Raw genomic sequence first — 22,571 nt, 5'->3', positions numbered from 1 at the left:
CCTCAGGGATCTCTCCAGCATCCACCATGGCCTGAGGATCAATGGCAGACAGTTTTGTGCTGGTCTGGGTGGAGGCAGAGACCCCCATCCTAGCTCTCCCTGTTAGGGGGAACGAGGGGGTCAGGGTAGGAGGGAAGGGTGCAGATTGCTAGCTGAGGGTAGGAGAATTCTGCTTTGTGCAGCCCAGGAGTTCCCTAACACAACAGGCTACTCGCTCCTAGACCCAGGCACAGCACCCCCACTTCAGCCCCCAAGACAGAGATTACCAGAAGTAATTTGCTCCGGGATACAGTAATTATCCCCCTTGTGCCTGTGACTCCAAACACCCCTTCCAGGGCAAGGCCACATGCATTGACAAGCCAAAGCCCCACAGTCCCTTAAGATAGAAAGATCTCCTTTATTAATGAACCCCAACAGTATTTCTTCAGATACAGGAGTTTTGAACTCAAATACTCAGAAGAAAACAAGTTAATATTGCATTATTCTCATAAGAAATACTGCAACTTATTTCCGGTAACATATTGCAAAGCGAAACAGCTTGAAAAGAAAAAAAAAATTAAAAAAGAAAAGAAATTAAGTCAATCAAACTGGAATTAAGGTTTTGTTTCTTGGAACGATCAAGTCCTCGCAAGCACAGCTCGTTTCTGCAGATTACTCCCCAAACCGTTGTACAAACAGACCCCGATTGCTTGAATTCCTTATGAGCCCACAGAGGTGCAACATTAAAAGCTACGATTATCGGGTAGCGAGTGCCCCAACCTTCGTCCTCCACGGCAGCCCCAGTGACCCTGGTGTTAACGGGTTGTGAACGTCTTCCCCCTGGAAGGATGCAGAGAGAGGTCAGCACAGCCCCCGGTGCTGTTCTGGGGTGCCCCAGGGTGGCTACGGGGCTTTTGGTGGGGCACACGCTTGCACCGAGCTCTCAAAGCCAGGCAGGCACCACTGGTTCAGAGCTTGCAGGTGTTTGTGGCTGCAGAACCAGGTCACGGGGCTGTGGGAAGGGGCAGGCATTCACAGAGGGGACAACCCTGCTGCCTTGGAGCAGAACGCAAAGGGGGGACATGCCAGGACACACAGAGAAAGGGCACCAAGGGGCTCTGGGATCAGCAGAGAGTAAAGGACCTGAGGGAAACACGTTCACACAACTGCTCTCCTCCACCCACTTTGCTCCGAGCTGCTTTCTTCACAAGAGGGAGCCAGCCAGCCAGCGCGGTGGCCCGGGAGTGCTCCTGGCCCCAGCCATCTGCTGGCCGAGGGCAGCCTGGGGCTCCGAGGAGCTGCAGACGCTCCGGGCCGCAGGAACCTGCTTCAGCATCCGCAAACCCCCAGGAAGGACCTGACCACTCTCCCCCGTGAGCTGGAGCTGCCGCCAGAGCCAATCAGCCAGCTTTAATACAACAGGGGAAAAGCCCCACGAGTGCCACCATGGGCTCAGGGGGGACAACGGAGACACCAGGGCTCGCAGAGCTGTGTACAAGCCTTCTTTCGCAAAGGACCTGCCGGCACAGGGTTTGCCACAGATCCAGCTCCTACAAAGGACATGCGAGCCAGTAAGCGAGTGTGGTGGAGGGAACACAGGGGTCCTGGGAGGCCAACACACCCTGATCTAGTCGCCTCAAGGCACGCAGGCAAGCACCTCACTATGAAAGACCCCCTTTCTCTCTCAGATGGGGTCCCAGGACATCAGATCCTGGTCTGGTCACCCCACAGCATCCCAGTCCTCCCCAGACTGGACTATTCCAAGCTGAGAAGGAGCGAGCTTGTGGCTGGCAGAGAAGCCCAGAGAGCCAGGCCCCGCTTTGCTACTCACGTGATTGTTTTCATTTCTTTCTTCTCTGCGTCTGGACGGGCACGGTTCAGCACCTTGAGGAAATCCGATGTTTTTGCCCTCATACGCGTGTGAATATAGGCCTGCATTTTGTTAGGACAAAATGGGGACATGTCAGGATCCCATCTTCATAGCTGAGATTTTCAGGACACGGGGTAGGAGCTATCTTTCTGCTCCTAGTTGGGAAAGCACCTAGCTCTGCACAGCCACAGTGCTATAAAGGGAGTTCAGGAGGCAACACTGAAAATTGCTGCCTGAGCCCTGAGCAAAGCCAGGTCTCTAAAACAATTACCCTAATTTCTGTTCACAGAAAGAAAGAAAACTAGATCCAAAAGGGAAAAATCCTACTTCGCTGCTAGGATGGGAGGCAAACAGGCGCTGCATGCACCGAAGAGCAAGGAGAAGGTGATGATGCATCACTTGCCACCCCTGCATGACTGGGGAGGGCAATGCCACCAGACCCTAGTGAGTTCTCAGGAGGGCACCCCTGCCCCATGCTCCTGTCCTGCAGCACCCAGGTTAGACAGGCCGAAGCTACTCTGTATCCCCCAGCCCCGTCCCCCTGGTACCTTCGAGCACTTGATGTGATAGTGCAGGTAGTCCCGGAATGTGTGGATCAGGTTTATGGTGTTGTCTCTGGCAGCAGCATTGGTGTGACGGGGGAACAGCACTGAAAGACGAGAGTGACACAAACCGTTAGTGCCTCCCAAGGCTACCAAAGGGCTTCAGGTTTCTCCAGTGCTGGAGGCTTCAGGGTGCGCTGCTCTGAATGCCTACTTTGCTCTCTCCAAAGAGCCCTTTACTGTGACACATACCATGATTAAGCAGCACTTGTGCTTTTAAACACAGGGCTTAGCAGCACTTTTCTACGTCTCCCACAGCAGCCTGGACACAGCTGTGCACTCCAGAGGAGGCAGGCAAGGCCAAGTGCCCAGAGATGACAGCACTGTAGGAAACTGCATGATGCTACTTCAGTGCTTGGGAGAAGCAAACGGAGGAGAAAGCTGGGAGGCAGACAAAGGCAGCCAGGCTGCTCAACTGATTTCAAGATCCAGTCTGCCCTTGGATCTTGAAATCGGTTGTGGATCCCTGCCTGGCAGCTTACCGGCCCCGTGACACAGCCAGACTTGGTCACTGCAGGGGCCCGGTGGCTTGCTCTTTCCACAGGCTGGTGCTGTGCTAAGCGTCCCAGACCCAAGGGCTGAAAGACCTTTTAGTCTTGGTGATGATCTCACCTGGGACTGTCAGATCAGATAACAGGGAAATTGCGTCTCAACAAGAATGAAGTCTTGCTGCCAGTCCCAGAACTGCCATTAGACAGCCCTCCCATAGCTGATGAGCTGCCCTAACCTCAAGGCACCATTCTCAGCACGGGAGGAGGGCAGTGTTAACTTCACCTTTCCCTGCAGTTTCTGTGCTCCACCTCTGAGCTCTGAACTGCAGGAATGCCGGCCTGAGAGACCCTAATGGCACATCCAACCATGACCCCCAGTTTCTCTGGAAGAGACCTTTCCCTTTGAACAGGGCAGGGTTTGGACTCCTCAGCTCAGCCCTCAGCACTGCTGCCCAGGAGGAAGCAATGACTCTGCTGGCCAGCACCTCTGCAGGCAGGGGAAAGTGGCTCATCAGAGATGGAAGTGTTTGGCCCAGAGAAAAGAGGCAGAGCTGGAGAAGCAGAACTCACTGCCTTGCTCCTGCTCACCTCTGCTGACCAAGCACTGCACAGGTGTCTGCAGCTGGACAAGCTACAAATACACCTGCATGAAACCTCCCACCAGAAACCTCCAGTTTCCACAATATCACAAGCAAAGCCACCCTTCCCTTCCTCCCAAATGCTGAACTTATTTTCTAGGCAGACACTAAATGGCTCACTGTCCACTTCCACACCTTCTTGCCCGCAGCAGAGCTGAGGTGACCTGATACAGCAAAGGGAGACACCGAAGGGGACAGACAACACAGAATGCAGCTCCAGAGTCCCTTCAGCCCCCAGTGACCCACTTGAACACTCAGGGAAGGTGAATTCCTTTTTGTTTTTCATGCAGCATCAGCAACCTCTCTCCTCCCCAAGTCTCCCCAGGCCTCAGAGCTGCCTGCTTACCAAAGGTGATGTAGCCAATATTGTCGCCAACGGCTGCGTCTGTGTCTTTCAGCTCCAAGGGCGGCTCCCTGTGGCTGAAGAGCACTTGTGGGGCTGTGTGACTGGCCCGGCGACCCTCCTTGAACTCCTGAACAAGACAAAGCGAAGGTGAGTCCCACTGTGGCACTCCAGCAACACGGAAAGCAAATGGGGTTTCCCCACTCCCACAGGGCAACTGAGCAGGAGGTTTCCCAGCTTTCCCGAGTCCATCAGGCCAAACCTCTGGAAAACAATCCTTTTTCCCAGCAAAACCAGACCAAAATGCACGGCTGTCCTGGGTTTACATGTGGCTCTAGCGCAGCCCCTCAGCTGGAGTGGCTTTCAGTGTTACACTTCCTGCCATGGGTGTTTTGTGGAAGGCACACGTCAGCCTGAGCAAGCACCTGAAACAGCACAGCTCCTGCCAGAAAGTCAACACCATCAATGCTTCCAGCGAAAGCAGGCAGCACCCATCACCACAGAGGAAAGGAAATTCTCAGAGAGTGCTGTGAGGTCTCCATCACACCTAACGTAGACGCTCTGCCATTTGAGAAAGCATCTCCCACCAAGAGTCTTTGCCTAGGCATTAAGAGGCACGTACAGGGTTTGCAGCTTGTGTGCGAAGCCTGCTCCTCCTAACACTTCTCTACACCTTGGAACAATACCTCCAGGCAGGGAGATCCCTTCCACCAGGGAACCTCTCTGACAGCAGCACGACCCCCACCTGACATGAAATGAACTGGCTCCGCATTTCAGGAATTATAGGACTGTCCCTACGCGGGGCTGGGAAAGTCCAGACACCATTCTCCTGCCCAAAGCAGGGCAGCCTCCCCTCTGCCTCACTGACCCCCAGCCCAAGCTACACATCATCAGCCACCCTCAGCCTCTCCTCCCTTCTGAGCACAGCTCACCTTGGGAAGGGCAGAAGCATCTGTGCCCCTTTTAGAGAACAGAGTAGTTCACTGGGGTTTTCTTAATGAAATGCTTAGCTTGCACTTCTGCCTGCTTATGCCAGAGGCTGAAATGGTTCAAATGGCTTCACTGGTTAGTTAATGGTCAGATTTTCTCCATGACAGCCCAGATTAACAGTCACCATGCCCGACTGGGCTGCATTATGCAAGAGCAATAGCTGGAGGGAAGGAGCCGCCGTGACTCAGAGTGGAAATTCTTGTGGCTGGGCAGGAGCAGGGTTTGCTGTTGTAAAAACCAAGAACTTGGGACATGGAGACTCTGGGACAGCTGCTGCCTTAAAGCTCTGCCACCTCCCCGGGAGCCTCACAAACCCTGTTTTGTTCACCTCACGCCTCTCTCCCTGTTTTAAAAGCTGGATTCCAGGCTGTGGGATATGCTGGTGGGGAAAAGCTCAAAGCCAGAGCAGATGCCCTGCCTGTAGCTAAAGAACACAGACAGCAGAGCTGTAAGATATGATTCCCATCACAACAGACCCTGTTCTAATGACCCCCAACACAGGTAAACTGGTATCCAGCAAACCAGGACAGTAACTTGCTGTCCATGAGCCTGTCAGCAGCATGGCCTGGCACGCCTGAACGGATGGGCTAAAGCTCCTCTAGCCCTGGAACACCCTGCAGGGCCCTGCTCCACGGCAGTGCCTGCGCAGGAGGCTCCCCAGGTGCTTCAGCAGACACAAGGTGAGCTAGGTGGGCCAGCGGCATGGATGAACACACGTACCAGCATGCACTGAGCCTTCCCCAGCTGTAAGCAAATGTGTCAATCTCCACAGGCCGCACGCAGTCCCTAACAGACACGCAAAGTGTTTACTACATGCCTCTGAATGCTTCCTGGCTAAATGGCAGTTGCAAAGGGTAGCTGAGTCCAGAAGTACTTGGCATTATGATGATTGATTCAAGCCCACAAACTAAGCAAATTCATAGCTTTGAAAAGCTCAAATTCGAGAGCCCATCGCAGCATGTGAGAGCAGCCACACTGAGCTGCTGAGTCTCTCTGCAGCATTTGAACATTAGTAGGAACAAACTTCGAGGTGAAGACAACTCTCAGCACCATCCCAGGCAGAGCACAACATCGCCTCACCCTTCCTTCCCCCTCTACAGCCTCCTCACCACGCTCAGCTCCTCAGCTGGCTGGCAATCCCTACACCACAGCTAACTGCACTACAGGGCCTTAAGGTGGATACTGAAGTATTCACTGTGGTGTTTCTCATCTGTAACACATAATATGTTTGATTGTCCATATGAGCAAGACCATCAATAATAAATATGCCAATGCATGAGCCTGGATTAGAAAATACACCGCCTATGCCTGTTAACATGGTTCTTCCATCCCAGTGCAGCCTGAAGCCCTGCAAAGCATTTATGTGCATTAAACTGTGTGTGAGCTCGCTTCAGCCTAACACGTGCTTGTTCGGCAATGCTGCTTCAAGCAAGAAGGCATCTGAATCGAGGCCTAGACCCTTTCCCCGTAATTCAGTTTCCATACCTGCATAAACACCTTTCCGATCACCACGTCATCGTCATCCTTAAATACTGTGCTGAACACAACCGTGACGCGGTCCTTTTTCGCCTCAACATACCTGCAGGTGGGTGAGAGAGGAGAACCCGGCTGTCAACAGCAGCTAAGAAGTACAACTGGAAGAGGAAGCAACCACGTGACAAGGCCAAGTAGATGCGACAATCATTCACAGGCTTGGCTGATGAAAATCTCCCCTCCCTTGAGACAGTATTTACAGGGAGCAAAACATTTCTGTTGAGAGCAGCCAGTTCCTCTCCTGCATGCAGCCACAAGCACTGCCACTAACAAAGATGCTTGTGTAACATCCCTGCAGTCTGAGGGATGAGCATTACCCTCACTGGATACTTCCGACAGCCTAGGAAAGGCCCTTATTAACCTGCCAAAGCATGGAGCAGTAGGATTTCCTGACTTTCCACCACAACCTACAGCTGTGAGCAGAAGCAGAGAGCGTACTGACAGCTGTCCGACTCCCGTGCTGCTTGGTTTGAACACTTACATTGTCTCATCGTCCCTGTAGTGGATGACGGCTCTCTTCTCTCCTTCTTTGCCCTCTTCCTGGAATTTGAAATACTTCTCAAAGACCGAAGCAAAGCAGTTGCGCTTCAACATGCCGGCTTGGTGCACAATAGCGTCTTTGTCTGCGGGAAGGTTCTCCAGGTCGTAGAGCAAAGAGACATTGTAACCTGGGGAGGGACAGCCACTAACCTTAATAATCTATGCAGGGCCTTAATGCAGCCAGAGACATTTTCCCGAAAGAGACATCTACAGTCCCACCTTTGCCTTAAGCCCTTCCAGAAGCCCCAGAGGTGAGTACTTCCCACTCCAAGCATCACCAGAAGCCATGCCTGAACTTGGCGCGTGGCCATGACAACACTTCTGGGGCTCGTTCCCGAGCTCCCAGACACATGCGCTGGCTGAACTGCTCCCAGGTTTTTGCAGTGAGTAGGAAGAGATGCTGTCACAGGTAACCATGGTTTTCCTCTGTCTCACAAAGCGTCTTTGAGAAGAACAAAGACCCCAACCGTGAGGAACAGAGGCTTCCCGGAGGAGGGCTGCATCAAGAATTACAGCTTGTGCTGCAAGCTACTTCAGCCCTGACGTACTTGAGCCACCTTTTAAATTGCCATTCATTGTACAGAGAGCCCCAGATATCAAGCTCTTGAAGTGCAGCCTTCATTTGAGCATTTCTGAGGTGACCTTAAGTCATTTTGGAATTGCATTCACACAGACACACAGAGTAAATGTTGTAGCAGGGTTACCTGATTCAGGATTTACCAAGTAGTTTCCATAGACTTTCTTCAATACCTAGGAAAGAAATTAAACATTGAGAGCATAAGCTATCAGAGTTTTTTCCTCCCGTGCTGCCCAGGCCGTGTTCAGTCTCCATTTAGAAACATAAAATTCGGCATCTGCCTCCCCCAGTCTAACTGAACTTGGACAAATATTAAAGTCATCGGCTTCTAGTATTACTGGCTGCTCTCACTCTAGACAGAGCTCCCTGAACCCCACTGACAAGGGATGTGCTGCAGGACAGGACTCAAATCTAGAACTTTTGAAAGTTGTTCTTAGTCTTGAACTCATGTGGAGAAAAAAAAACCCTTCCATATGACTCATACCTTCAAAGAACTGTCAGCAGAGCTTGATGCAACAGATCCGAGGGCTACAACCCTCCCTCCCATTCAAAGGCAGATGCAAAGTGTACAAAGGCACTGCAACGCGTGCCCCATCCCTCTCCTTGTGGGAAAGCAAGTTCAGAGCAGGGGTCAGGCGCAGCATGGCCAGGCAATTACTCGTCCTGCCTCAGACTATTGCACGGGACAGATGGGGATGGAGAGGAGACTGCTAGGCAGCTTGGATGCCTCCCAGAAGCAGAGCCGCCTACAGCACAGCAAAAACCTTTCTTCAAACATAGTCATAGCTGAATTTTACATCAATGGCAATTTTCAACTAAGCCATAGCTCTGTGTCAATGAGGGGGCTGGGAACAGGAGGTATTTCACAGAGAAGAACACAACAATGCTGTGGCAGAACTGGCCCTCCTGGGATGACACCCACTACCATGCAGAGAGGATGCATGGGCTCTCTGCATGCCAAAACCTCCTCAGCAGACAGCCTGCCTGCCTGCAGCAGCCCAGGGAGATGCTCTGTCTTAGCAGGAACACCACTTTGTGCTCCTCACAGTGGGGTTGCACCAAAGATGGAGCAGAAACAAGCTCCATCATCTCCAGGGAAGCACAGAAAGCAAGAGTTTGCTAAATGGCAATTTAAAAATGTAAGTTCTATTTAGTCAGCCCTCCCAGGGCAGTCCTACAGAGATCCCATCTTCCTCTCAAAGCTCAGGAAGTTGCCTGTCAGCTGCCTGCACTCTCAGCATGGCCCATGGAGCAATGGGCCTGGCACAGCAGCGGGGGTCAGACAGGAACACCACTCTCCAGCCGTCACCACGGTGGCTGCTGGCACACGGTGGCGTCAGCCACTCGCCCACCACAGTGGTTCTCTTGGCACCAGGCACCATGCCGATCCTTGCTAAACATGCTGGGAGGGCTCCACCATTTGGGCTGCTTGACTCTCTTGTTTGCCAGCAACAGTACCTTCAGTGGGGCAGCTCCTGCTACCCTGTTCCGTAGCAGGCAATGCTGCTCATAGAAAGCTCTGCATACAGGAACCAGGAAAGCAGGACACTCAGTCATATTTATTCTGACATTGGTAGGTCTTGTAGCAACTTGCAGGAATTCATTTTGGGTTCAAAACCCCTGTTTCTCACCAGATTCTCAATAAACTCATGGAGCAGTTTCCTTGTTTTCCTCCAAGGACAGACACCCAGAGGCAAAAGCCTGCTGAAGAGCTCTGGGTGAACCCCATTTGCTAACATGAGGAGATTTGAAAACTGACTCGGGAACTGACTCACACTTCCTGCCTTGCCACCCAACCACAGCTCAGAGAGGCTCCTTCTTTCTACCATAAATGGCCCTCTGCAGCCCCAGCCCATTCAACAGGAACTGAACCTGCTACTTCACACAGCAGCGGCGAAAAGGGAACAAGGTCTGCACACACAGCAGGAGCGCATCACTTGCTCTCAAGTGTGGTTAGAGTCAGAAGAGCAGCGCCATGGGACTCCAGGTTTGTCTTGGCGCCTTCCTTCACTTGCAGGCTCACCACATCAGTCAGGGAAACCTATTTCTGTTCAGGCCTCACATTCATTTGGACTTTCAACATTAGTGGTGCCTTTTGCCTTTCAAGCTGTAGGGTCATATAAGCCGACCTCGTATTCATGAGAGAGTGTGAACACACTTTGCCCTTGTCTTGCAGCAAAGTGGGACTCCTGGTTGGCACAGGGCTGCTCCTTTGATTAGCGTGAGATGGAAGCTCAGATGCTTCTCTAAGGGTTAGACGTTAGACCCACTAACATCGCAAGGGCATTGCCCATGCTAAGACAGCATTTGCAGGCTCAAGGCCCAGAGATGCTCACTCACCTCGTCAGCACCGTGTTCCTGGAGTTCCTTGTAGAATTTCAGAGAAATACTGACCATCACTTTTGTCTTGTCTCCATTGGGGTTTGAAATATGGTAAAGGACTCCATCGAAGTCTATGAAACAAGCGAGGGAAACATGATGGAACAGGAACTAATTCCTGTTTCTGAGGAAGGTCTTCCCTACGTGTTCTAGAAACTACATAAAGTGACAGTTTCCCCTGCTCCAGCTCTCACACATACACCAAGAGAGAAACCCATAATTAAGGAAAGTGGTAATGTCATGTAGGGAGACCTGTTATCATTCAAAAGGCTGAAAGAGTTTTGACATCTGTCCATCACAGAAAGCTTTAGTCTAGTGTCATTTAGCATCCCTGGCAAATCTGCTTGTGCTTAGCACATGAGGATGCAAACACGCAGAGACGGAAGCCTTCTGGATGGCCAGCACAGAAAGTGACTGACATGCCCACTGGGTCAGAGCTGCAGCCTGGAGGAGAAAACATCTCTGCCAGCAAAGGCAGCTCAGCCGCTGCCTGCTGAGACAGCTTCCACTTCACTGCAGAATGGGCAGGAGGCAGGGAAAGGCAACCCTCCAGCTACGTAGGAAGCTCCACTTCCCCATGGAACTCTGCAGCTTACACAGATTCTTGATAACAGAAGAAAAAAAAAAAAATCATCTGCTGAATGAACACTTGAACTTCCTTGGCACTTCTCATCCTGGAGAACAAACTTCAGGTGATGTTTGTTCAACATCTTGCCTGTCACCCCGAGCCAGCTTTCTAACAACCCAAACCAGATGGTGCTAAAGACCTAATAACAAGTAGCATCAAGGGCAGGACTGGAGAACAGGCGAGGCAAGAGAGCTATGTAGCACACACACACACCTCCCGAACAAAGTGCTGCCACCACTGAACTCACTGCTGTGGGGAAAGTCCCAGGGAAGGCAGATGGACAGAGAAAATAGTGGGGCAGCTGACAAAGCCCCAGCTCTGGGGACGCTGCAGGTTGTCCACACTGTCTGCCCCTGCGTGGCTCTCCTCCCCCTGCAGTGGTGCTGGGTGAATTTGGGCACGCCAGGTGTAACTGTGGGCGGGCTGTTTGAGCCAGCCCTTTTTTCAGAGAAGTCACAAGAGTTGTGGAGCTTACCTGCAAACGTTACTTCTACTGCCTCTGGTTTATTTCTAAAAAGCAAAGAAAACAAAGGAGGTAAATGAGAACTCAAACAGCAGCCTCCAAGCTGTGAAGGAAAGAGGATTAATTTATAATGCCTTATTTCTCACAAGCAGCTCTACCTGAAAACCCTTCTAACTCCAGCTGTTCAACTAGCAGATAACCTTTGACAAGAAATCTCGGACTTCTCCCCATTCCTATAAGCACCAGTTTTACCCCAGCTGATGTAAAATAGGCCTTGAAGCTGGCAGAGATTGTTATTATTTATAGTTTATCAATAGATTTTGAGAGCACAGATTTCCAGTTAGAAATGTCTGAGAAAGCTACTCATCACTAAGGAGTTTGTTTTAACAAGCACATTCTCTGTACAGAACAGCCACGATACAGGTTTGGGGACAGAGGCACTTTTGTAAGTTCCTGCAATACCAGTTCATGCAAGGGACTTAGAGGCTGAGTAATCCTTCCTGACACGGTGACCCCTTCATCGTCGGCAGCAGCTCTGCAAACGCGTCGATATAACTCACTTGCAGAGAGGACCCTTTCTCCAAGTTCAGAGCTAGGAGCAAACCACAGAAGGAAACTTTCCAGATGTGCATTTCATCCTGCCCCCCCACATCCCTTCCGAAATACCCCAACACTATGCCAACTACCTCTGCAGGAAAAACCGTAGGTCTGGGTTTGCTCTAACACTGCCCAGTGTGGTCTTTGGGATCCCTGCTCAGCAACAAGAGCACCTCGCAAACCAAAAGAAAGCCACTGTGGGTATGAAGATTTAACAACATCTGAACAAACCCTATTTACCAGTTTGTCCATGATCTGTAGAAGAGTAGGATCCTGTGAAAGATCTAACTGCTTCTGGAAAGCGATTTTGTTGGGACTGGCACTACATAATGGCTTTGGCAGCTCCAAGGGGACTGGTATTAATAGGTCATTCTCCAACAGGGAGCAACGCAAAGGTATCTCCACCACTGAGAGCAGGGGTGGAAAATGAGAACAGGATAAAAACACCAGTCTGCTACTGCTGTTTCACAGTGTATCTCCGCTTCTTTTTCAAAAGCGGCCAATATTAAACAGAGTACAGGCTAATGCTGCTGTCAACAGAAATCTAGCCTCTGAAACAGTTCATTCACACCCATCTGAACCAAGATACTGGAATAACTCCCCAAACCAAAGCCAGTGTGCCAAGGCAGCCTTGTGGTCTCAACTATGCTGCCCAAACACCAACTTCAACCTTTTTGCCGAAACTTGCTCTGTCCACGCACACATATGCTGCTGGGTACTGGCTACACCTCGGTACATACACTGAGAAAGGGGGGGAAGCGATGACTCAATATCTACTTTCCCTCACCATATTCTGGAAAGGTTTTAATGATTCTTTTCCCCAGCAGAAAGCACTGTTCTTCCATCACCTTTTCTGCAGACAGCCTTATTCCTGGCAGCCAGGAATGACCATGATGTCCTAAAACTCAAGATGGGCAATGCAGGGAGACCAAGGCACTGAACAGCATTGATCCCAGACCATGCACCGGGTCAACAACATTTTACTCAGGTGAAAGGGAGGAATTAACACCCAGCCAGAGATCCTGAGTGGAAACGATGAGGTGTTGCTGCTTCTTGAAAGTTATTAGCTGTGAAAACCAACAGCCCTTTTTGTCAGGAGGCTGGAGAGCCTCTGTCTTTTGTGCTGCATTGCTCAAGATAAAAACCACACACTTGAAAGCAGCAGTGCGAGTGTACCCAAGGCAGGTCCTTTAGTTTAAAAGCTGTGCCAACTACCTGTGACATCTCTCGCTCTCATCTTCCTCTCCCAGCCGGGCCTGAGATGGAGGCTCACAGAGCATCCCGGGCTGCCTATTCAACTCAGGCTCTTGAAAGGGGGATCAATTCCCCAAGCCACATCCGAGCCACTTCTGCTCGCTGAGGACTGCTCAGAGCAGAGATGAAAGAAAATCCCACTGATCCCACTTGGTCAGTCGATGCAGACGTGCTCTTCTTTTAGAGCACCACACTCAGACTTGGGAATCAGCTTGGATGGCAGTATAAATTTTTATAAAAAAAGAAACCTATGTAGGAAGCTTTAAAGATAGCACAGTCAGGCACGCGAGAGCTAGGAATATTAAAGAGGACGCATCCTTAAACCTCTGTTTCATCTTCGCAGAGTTACACCATTCAAACCCCATTCCCCACACACATAGAGCTGACGCCTCCCGGAGCCCCAGCTCCCAGCAGAGCCTCCGAACACAGCACCTTCCTCCGAGCAATGCAGGGAAGCAACTGGCAGCCAGCACACCGGAGTGGTTTTGCCTAGGAAGGACAACGATTCCCTGCTCACTCGCCTAGTACCCTGGGGGACAGCAGGAAGATCACTCGTCGCGTTATTTAAGAAGCCGTGTGAGACCATGAACCCGAAGTCGGTTAATGGCTCTGCACGGGAGCCTTTGTTCTGCACACAAAAGCTTACAGCTAACACGGCCCCGTTTTTGAACCTTTCATCATGCAAGCATGATTTCTTAGAAAAGTTATTTTAACACTGATTTCCCAAGTGGCTTGGTTCTTGTACTTGGGGATGGTGACGAGGGGAGATATTTAAGGGAAATGCAGGTAACTGGGCAGAACTTTGGGTGCTGAATATTCAACCGCTTCCTGGCACTGCCTCAGTGAAGCGAGCGCTCACGTGAGCCGCATACAGAGCTCCTCGCAGCCACGCCAGCTCTGTCATCTACTGCAGGGTGGTTTTTCTGCCTCGCCTGGCACACACCTAAGTAACCCAGGCCTGGCCCGATCCAGGGGAGGACAGGGAAGGGTATCAGAAGCGTGGCCGGGAGTGAAGCAAGCTCTCTTAGCCCTTCACAGTTCAGCAGCCTTACAACCCCGAAGTTTAAAGTGCTTCTATTTATTTCTATCCTGGCTATTTAAAACATTTCTCCAACAGAAAAATCACCCCTTTTGCTACGCGAATTGTTGTTCCCCCATCAAGAAGTCCCCAGGCAGAAGAGAGAGGAGCTCTCACCTCCAGCCTCCCGTGGCTTCCGGACAAGCAACGGCACCGCAGGTCACACGCACGCAATCGCTTCCCCTCAACCTTCCACCAACCCCATCTTCTGCCAACAGAAATAGCAGCAGGGACAGCTGTGGAGGCACAGCGATGTCCTCTCCGTGTTTAGCCCTCTCAGCCTGCCCCGCTCTTGCACAGGGGATGCACAGCTGGCTTGGGACCAGGGCTGCGCCGCTGCGGAGTGGGTACCGGTTACCGTCAGGTTACCGGCGTGATCCCAAAGGGCTCTGCCCGGTCTAGTGCGGTCTGGTGTCCCCTGCCTCCACGACGAGACCCATCCACACCCATGGTGAGAATCAGCAGTTTAGCAGCTCGGCGCAGAGTGACTGTAAATCCCAGCCATCCTTGCTGCATTTTACTTTGAAGCAGGGCTCTGGGCAGCTGGGAGCTCGTTTGGGGTTCACTTCCACCCCTGATTCAAGTCTCCAAGAACCAAACTAAGCCTGACTACACTCGGAGGATTTCAGAAAGTACAGCCCATCTGCTCCCAAGGCAGAGAGCTGCTGGGACCCCTGCAAGCTCCTTACCTCCATACATAGCCTCCCCCAGCAACCTTCCCTGTTTGCTACCCTCTGCCCCAAATGGACAATAAAACCAGCTCATACTGGGAATAACTGAAATGGCTCCTCTCTGCACTGAACACCGAATCCAGACCAGACCGTTCTGCAAAACCTTGCCTGAACTCAGACGCTAAAATGGCAGCTGTTCCAAGCAGCGGCAACAGTCCATTTTCTGATAACGCTTATCAGGTTTGAAGTCAAATCCACACCAAATCCCATCTCCCCTCTGCTTGTAACAATAAAAAGCCCTGGCAGATTTTATGTCTTCTTGCCCACATTTCTCCTCTTCACCTCCAAATGACTCCTACACTCCGTCTATCTAATACAGAGCCAGCTTAAAATCAGATTTTTCACCCTGGCAGAACATCCACGAAGAGCCGCAGCACCCGTGGAGAGATGCCAGCGAGCACTTAAGAGTAACAGCAAATCTTTTTTTCTGACAGCATTTCCTCAATTTTGACTCGGACAACTTCCAAACTTCCTCGCTTCATTCTTGGGCCACGGAGACTCTTAGCCATATGTTACAACAAATTTAAGAACAGAAGAATGAAGACTGTAATTATACAGAGCCCTCATCTTCTGTATTAAACAGACCTAAATGCAAACTTGGCCGACAACTGTATTGAAGCATCTCCCACATCACAATTAAGGTCTGTACCCAACAAAGGAGGATGGAAATTATTTTAAAAGCTGCAGGCATGCAGATACTCTAATCTCTTGCCCCAAAGGAGAGGGGGGAAAAAAAAAGAAAGGGGGTATTTCAAAGCTTAAAGCTCTTGAGCAGAGCTTTCAGATTACCAGAGTCAACACACAGTTTGGAGAGAGCGAGCCAGATTCAGTGACAGACTGCAGGCTTTCGCTACAGAAAGGTCACCCCAATAAAATTATGAGCAATGTCTAAAATTATCTGAACAGTTCCTCCACTCCTGGGCCCCACTCAGCTAACAAAAGCTACTCTGCGTAAGCTGCGGGAGTGTACGAAATCAAAGAGCTCCCGTAGCTCTGGCAGCACACCCACCACGAACTCGAGCAGGAGTGCTCCATCAGGGCGATGCGGAGCAGCGTACGGCAGCCCCCACACGTGCTGGCTCTCCCCTCTCGGTTAGGTGATCCCTCCATGCCTGAGCTTCTCCCTCGTGGTGGGCCTGGCAGCCTGGAGGAGGCTGGCTGGTAGCAAGGCGTTGGGATTCCCAGTGGACAAAGCACGGGCCAGTCCCACAGTGCATAGGTATGGGCAGGTCCACTTCCAGCCAGGTCTTCACCCCATGTATCTCCGTTCCAGCTGCAGGCAGGTAGCCCGTGGTTCCCCACCAGAGCGATCCAACGCTGAGATGAGTCTCTGGGGAAGAGCCTCATTTTGCACACACCATTCACTACAGCTCTTCAGTACAGCGACTGATACCCATTTTTCTGTGGTGTCAAGCACCGGTGGCTGCAGCAAGAAACGTTCTCAGAGGATAATACAGAGCAGGCCCCTCTTGGGAACCCAAGATGAAAACTGAGGCTGGAGCGATGACAGAACAACCTGTGAAAGCCTAACACTTTGCAGACCGGGGCTGCTCTTCCCTCCTGTTCCCTGTGCTATTGCCTGAAAGCAGAGCACTGCCTAGCTCCAGACAGAGGTGGTTCATGATCCACCATTAATGCAAAGTCACCTTCTCTGGTGGCTGAAGCCAGATGTGCTGTGGCAGCCCAGGAGCTATGCTCCAACACCTACAGCACCCTCAGTCAACACAGACAGCCAAGGTTTACCACTAGTGCCGCCCATGCCACGCTGAACCCAAGGGTACCACTTTCTGCCAGCAGCATCACCCGAGCACTCCTCAGAGTCAGGCAGCTTGAGTTTCAGCAAGTGAGTTCGTGCCAGGGGAGATGTGCGGCTCCAGGCTGGGCTTGCAAGGACGCTGAGCCAGCACCTGCCACTGCTGCTGAAGGAAAGAGATCTGATCCCTGCTCTTCCACTGCACCATGGTGAGCAGCCTTCACAAAATGAATGGGATGAGGAAACTCATCTGGGCTAAACATACCCAGCTTTGCCTGTTTAATTTTAACCTAGGTCACTTCCCCAATCCCATTTCCCCTGAAGCCATAGAAATGCCTGCGTCAGCAAGAAGGAGGGGGTGGCAGAGGAGCAACCTCTGTTTTCGGTGGGGCTGCTAAGCTCCCCTGAAGCGCTGGAGCCATGGATTGCCACAGCCACGCCCGCAGGGAGTTTCTCCATGGTGCCCGGCAGGACCCGAAGCTCTTCTACCCTCCCGGCATGCCCGACAGCCTCCAGATGCTCCTCAGTCTCCTCATGATGAACTCACTTCGCATGTCACGTCACGAACACAAAGTTCACGCTACCTGGTTTCACCCAGCGCTCAGCCCCCCTGTCTGAAGGGCTCAGCTCTACAGCCAACAAGCACTAAAGCGACCACAAATGGGAAATACCATAAAGCACGCGGGCACAGCTTCAGCCCAGCTCTACAGCCAGCTCACAGGAACCGCTCTACATCAGGGAAGTTCAAGCTTCAGCTGTTTTCCTATGTAGCTAATAGTCATGAAGCCCTGCAGATTTGTACCTACTAAAGGCTGTACAGAAACCAAAGATTTGAGATTCTCTTCCCTCCGCCCCCAACCAAGGGAAAAGGCACACTGTTCTCCAGCTATGCAAATTTGTTTTCTTTTGCACAGTGAGTAAATACTAAGTAACAGTTTGAGATAGATGATTAATTTACCAGAGATTTAGGGCAAGCTATGTATGGCTGGAAAACCAAACCCTGTGAACCAAGCCCTGTGACACACTTTCACTGGGGTCAGTTAAATTAGAGGACAAAACCGGATGGCAAATTTGTTTTGGGAGGCAGTTCCTCCCCATGTCTTAAACAGAATGAGTATTCACCAGACACAGAAGACAGTCATTGAAATGTTTTACACTTAAATTGTTTCTTGGGTTTTTTTCTGTCTGTGCGGTTAGCAAAGGGAAGCAATGGTGAGAAACAAAATCTTCCAACTGGTAGAGCTCATCCCCTCACATCACATTTCTATCAGAAACAGGAAAACCCAAGTGTGCCTCCAGCTTCTAGGCAACTTCTCCAGTCCAAATGAATTAGTCAAAAGCTTATGGAACAGTTTATTCTCTTGACACCTGCAAAAGCTCACAAGTTGCCTCATTTCATGCTGACCAGGTATTCCCCCACTGCAGCAGTTCGACACTTGGAAGTTTCACCAGCAAATTCCTAACTCAAGTTATTTCAACAGATTCTGGTAGCTTTAGGCCTTTATTTAAAAATGTGGTTCGTTCAAGGAAATGGATTTAAAACAAGAAATTACAATATTAAGTAAAAAAAAAAAAATCAGCTGCATTGAAGTCCATTACCTGTCACCACCTTGATCTAAATACCAATGTTCAACGGTGGCTGTCCAAGGAGGTGAGATTTCCATGGGTTTTGCCCACAAAAACAAACTAAATTTGTAATTACCCTACTAATGGGTGGATGCTGCCAAGCCACAAGGACCTTGTCAAGGCAGGACTCCTAGACACGGGTTAGGCCCTGCCTTGAGTGCTGATCTCTGTCTGCAGCCTGCCAAGGCACCTTCCACGCTGGGAACTCCAAAGACAGTTGACAGACCTTAATGCAGAGCAGATTTCAACATATCTTTTACGACAATAATGTTATGAGCAGTTATTAGCTCCAATTTCTAAATGTGACCTAGTCCTATATGATACAGTGAAATACGGAGCGTCTCTCACCTGACATTCCAGGAAAGCCCTGCAGGGAGCCTGTTGAATCATGGCCACAGCGTGGCCATGGGAAGCAGAGGGAGTGACACAGCCCACGCCACAGACCAAGTCTCCGGCAAAGGATTTGGAAACAAACCCCGCCCTGCCCGACTCCCAGGCTGGTGCTGAAGCCACCAGGCACGCCTGGCTCTGAGACAACCACTACGGACAAATCTGTGCGTTGCATCTGCCCCGCTCCCGTTTTAGAGCAATAACTCAAAACCAACGCTGTCCTAGCGTCCAGACTCACTCCTCCCAGTCACTGAATCCCTCAAGGCCTGACCTTGCCCTGACTGTCCCGTGTCTGTCCCCAACACACACATTGAGAAAACCATCACCAAAATAGTGAAATACAGCAAATCCCTTCCTGCTTCCAGGCTCAGCACCACAGGAATTACCCCAGAACTGTGGCTGGAGGGAGGAGAAATTTCACATGAATAAACACTGCATAACACCCGTTCCCCAAAAGACTTGAAACCAAGAGAAAAAAAATACACCTCTCTGCACATCTCAGATCTTTGTCTCCACCCTGTGCTTGCCTGGACAGGAGGGCCCCAGCACAAGCACAGAAGAAAATGCAGAAGCAAATAACTTCCTCTCCTCCAGCAACACACTCCAGGCACAAGACTTATCTAGAAACAATATCTAAAGAAAAGAACATGCCGTAGATGAGTAAGAGGCAGAAGCAGAGTACCATCAGCCACACTAAGAATCGATCCAGGAACAATCGGTATGCCAGGCAAGCATGCCGACGCAGAAGCGAGGAGGCTTTGCTGTACATTGAAACGGAAACTTCAGGGGCCTGCAGGCTGGTGCAGAGTGAGCAACCCCAGCTCTGGCCACACAGAGTCAGGGTTTCAAGGCGCATTTAAACCCACAGGCTGCCACCTCCACATTTACACCAACACAGGGATGCATGTACACTTTCTCTCCAGCAGGAAGAGTGCCTCAGTATGGACTTGTGATGAATGAGTGTTTGTGACACACACTGTTAACCCCCATACATGTAATATTTTCTAATGGACGCAGCTGCAACACCATAGCAGTCACCTGGGAGTTCTCTCTTCCCAGTGTGGTGCCTGTGCTTTGGGGAAACTTGTTGCGTTAAACAATCAGGCTCAAGAAGAATAAAAAGCCTGCGAGCAGCTCAGCTATTCTGCAAGGCAGTGCAGCCTGTGAGGTTATTTTATGGAAAAAAACCCCAACCAACCAAACAAAAAAACCTGAGCAAGAAGTCCGCTGAGAGGGGAAAGCAGAGGAAATGGCCACTGTCAAAGTTCTGCACACAAAAGGCTGAGAGCTTCGAAAGCCACTGGAGGAAAAGGTGATGCAGAAAAAGTCACCTGCCTGGCTGTCCCTTCCCAGAGCAGCCTGGGCTGAGCTCTTCGAGGCACCAGGGCAGGCTCCACCCCAGAGATAACACCACCGCGCATTGCTTCTCACGGCTTTGTCTCTGTACAAAGGTGCCCGGTGTTACTCAGGCCAGCAGACAGCGCAGTGAGCCTGTGGGTAGCTTGGCTGCAGATAAGGACATTTATAGGAAGGGACTCTCTTTCAAGCTGAGCTGTGCTCAGACAAGCACCTTCACAGCCCCGCTGCAACACTCACAGCAAAATAATCACTGGCTCCCCAGGGACTGAACTGTCCCAGCCAGAGATGCAGGTGCAAACCAGCCCCCCCCAGCACACCCCCGAGGCCAGGACACCCACCAGGCTGGCACCAGGGGCCGTGACAGAGCCGTGGGCCTGCATCCCTCCTGCTCAGGAAAACAAAGGGGGGCAGGCTGGAATCTCCTCCCCACCCCCAAAGCTAAAGGCTGAGGCCACAGCTCCACACACAGGCTTCCTGTTCCTCGGCTCCCCCCATACATTCTGTACCAGCGCTGGCACCACGCTGGGCCCGTTCTGAATGAAGGCTGCTTTACCCAAAGTGAACATCCCTGCAAATCCACCTTCCCCCAACTCCCTCCTTGCCCAGGCCCTCTTCTCCAGCTCTGCTCCCTCAGCCCGCCTCAACACTACAATCTCCAATACCCTCCCCAGCTCCTTCCTCCTCCTTCCCCGGGCTTCCACCCTGCCCTAGCACTAACCACCCCATCAAGCCCTGCTCTCCTCTCCAATTCTGTCTGTCCAGCTTTGCTCCCTCATCCCCCAGGCCTTCACTCTGCCCAAGCTCTGATCAACTCCACCGCTCCCAGCTCAGTCACCCCCGCCCAGACTGCCCTCCTCCAGCGCCGACCCTCCTCCCAGCCCTCTCACCCCGCGGGCCCCCATCCTGTCCCAGCTCTACCCTCCCCGCTCCCCAGACCCCCATCCTACCCCCCATCATTCTCCAGGCCCCCATCCTGCCTTGTCACCACCCCTCCCAGCCCAGCCCCACCATCCCCCAGCCCCCATCCTGCTCCCGTACCAACTCCCCCAGCTCAGCCCCCTCCTTTCCCCGGCCCCCATCCTGCCCCGCTGCTCCCTCCGGCCCCGCTCAGCCCTACCATCCCCGGGCCCCCACCCGACACCGGCACTACCCGCCAGGCCCTCCCCTCTGCCCGGTCCCGACCCACCCGCCCAGGCCTCTAGCACGGCCCTGCCCCCCCCAGCCAGCGCCCCCCCCCCCCCCCCTCAGTCCGCGGCCCCGTCCCGGCCCCGCCGCCCCCGTCCCTGCCCCCGCCCCGGTCACGCCCGGCCCGGCCCGGCGCCCCCGTCCCTACCCGGCGGCCGCGCCCTCGAACTTGAGCGTGAGGGTCTCCTCGATGATGCGGTTGTTGACCTCGAGCAGGATCATGTCGGTGCCGGGGAGGGGAGGGGCTCTCAGGGCGCCGAGGCCGGAGGGAGCCGAGCCCGCTGCGCGCACCGGGGACCCGCCCGAGCCTGCGCCGCCGCTTCCGCTCTCGCGCCCGCGCGTCACTTCCGGCCCCGGCCGCGGCGGAGCCGGCAGGCGGTGGCGCAGGCGCCCCCGCCCCTCCCTCCGCGCTGACGTCACGGGATGCCCCGCCCCCCTGCCCGCCGCGGGGGGGCGGGGGGGGCGCGCGCCGGGGGAGCGGGGTACAGCGGGGGTGCCCCCAAAGGGGGGGGGGCACGGGCAGAGGGGTACCCCGGGGGGCTGGGGGATGCCCCAGGGTATGGGGGTCCCCCCAGTTGGGGGGGCCCAGGGATACGGGGTGCGCCTGGGGCATGAGGGGTCCCCGAAAGTGTGGAGGTGCCCCCGGGGATACGGGGTGCGCCTGGGGTAAGGGGGGGTCCCCGAAAGTGTGGAGGTACCCCCGGGGATACGGGGTGCGCCTGGGGTAAGAGGGTCCCCGAAAGTGTGGAGGTGCCCCCGGGGATACGGGGTGCGCCTGGGGTAAGGGGGTCCCCGAAAGTGTGGAGGTGCCCAGGGGACAGGGGTACCCCAGGCAGATGTGGGTGTGCCCCAGAGTACGGGGGTCTGCACAAGAATGGGATGCTCCAGGGATATGGGGGTGCTCTGGGGATATAGGGGTGCCCACAGGGGAAAAGGGTGTCCTGTGGGCTGGATGATCCCAGGGTTATGGGACCCGAAAAGCAGGAGCGGCCCCCAGGGGACAGGGGTGACCCAGGGTGATGGGAGGATGCCCCAAAGGGATGGGGGTCCCCAAAAGCGTGGGAGTGCCCCAGGGAATAGTGCCACCCTAGGAGGGCTGTCAGGGTGCCCTGGAGCTGGGGGGGGGGGGGCAAAACTTTGGGGGTGCCCCGGAAGAGCATGGGGATGTCCCCAGGGAACAGGAGTGTTCTTGGAGCTGTGGTGATGCCCCAGGGCTATGATGGTGCCCTACAACTGTACGGGTGCCCCCAGGAACAGAGGTGCCCCAAAAGTGTGGGGTACCCCTAAAACTGACAGGCACCCAAAAGCTGTGGGGTTGGGGATGCCCCAAGAGTTTGGGGTGCCCCAGAGGGACAGGGTGCCCAGAGTGTGCCCAGAGGTGCAGGCTTCCCCCAGAGGCAATAGGGGTGCTCAGGGGAGTAGGGGTGCCCCAGGGTTACAGGGGCGCCGGGGCCAGAGGGGTCCCCCTGAGTCTGCGTGGCTGGTGCGGGCGCACGGCTCTGCCTGACAGCACGGCTCGGCTTGGCACAGCTCGGCACAGCCAGGGTGGGAGGGACACAGGGCTC

The 22,571-nt window shown here is 53.0% G+C and overlaps 1 protein-coding gene across 1 annotated transcript; it reads right to left on the bottom strand.

Annotated features, from left to right (window-relative positions):
* Nucleotides 1-372: 372 nt before the first annotated feature.
* On the bottom strand, nt 373-21,349 carry ARPC2 (actin related protein 2/3 complex subunit 2). The gene is made up of 10 exons (XM_072875258.1): nt 21,155-21,349; nt 11,046-11,080; nt 9,904-10,016; nt 7,691-7,736; nt 6,928-7,114; nt 6,399-6,492; nt 3,927-4,053; nt 2,398-2,498; nt 1,811-1,911; nt 373-819 (listed from the first exon to the last, which is right to left on the bottom strand). Exons 1-10 carry the CDS (start codon nt 21,226-21,228, stop codon nt 795-797), a joined length of 903 nt encoding a protein of 300 aa, XP_072731359.1. The 5' UTR covers nt 21,229-21,349; the 3' UTR covers nt 373-794.
* Between the last annotated feature and the right edge of the window lie 1,222 nt (nt 21,350-22,571).

This window comes from Ciconia boyciana, chromosome 10 (assembly GCF_034638445.1).
Source record: "Ciconia boyciana chromosome 10, ASM3463844v1, whole genome shotgun sequence".
Taxonomy (NCBI): Eukaryota; Metazoa; Chordata; class Aves; order Ciconiiformes; family Ciconiidae; genus Ciconia; species Ciconia boyciana.
The sequence above is the reverse complement of the archived record's forward strand: the minus strand, read 5'-3'. Positions and strand labels throughout refer to the sequence as shown.

What these genes read in the sequence shown, in the direction of transcription:
- ARPC2 (XM_072875258.1), bottom strand. Translation starts at nt 21,228, where the DNA reads ATGATCCTGCTCGAGGTCAACAACCGCATCATCGAGGAGACCCTCACG. An exon ending in AGGAACACGGTGCTGACGAG is followed by an intron (nt 7,737 to 9,903) that starts GTGAGTGAGCAT and finishes TTTCTTTCCTAG; the next exon opens with GTATTGAAGAAAGTCTATGG. An exon ending in TATTGGCTACATCACCTTTG is followed by an intron (nt 2,499 to 3,926) that starts GTAAGCAGGCAG and finishes CTCGTCTTTCAG; the next exon opens with TGCTGTTCCCCCGTCACACC.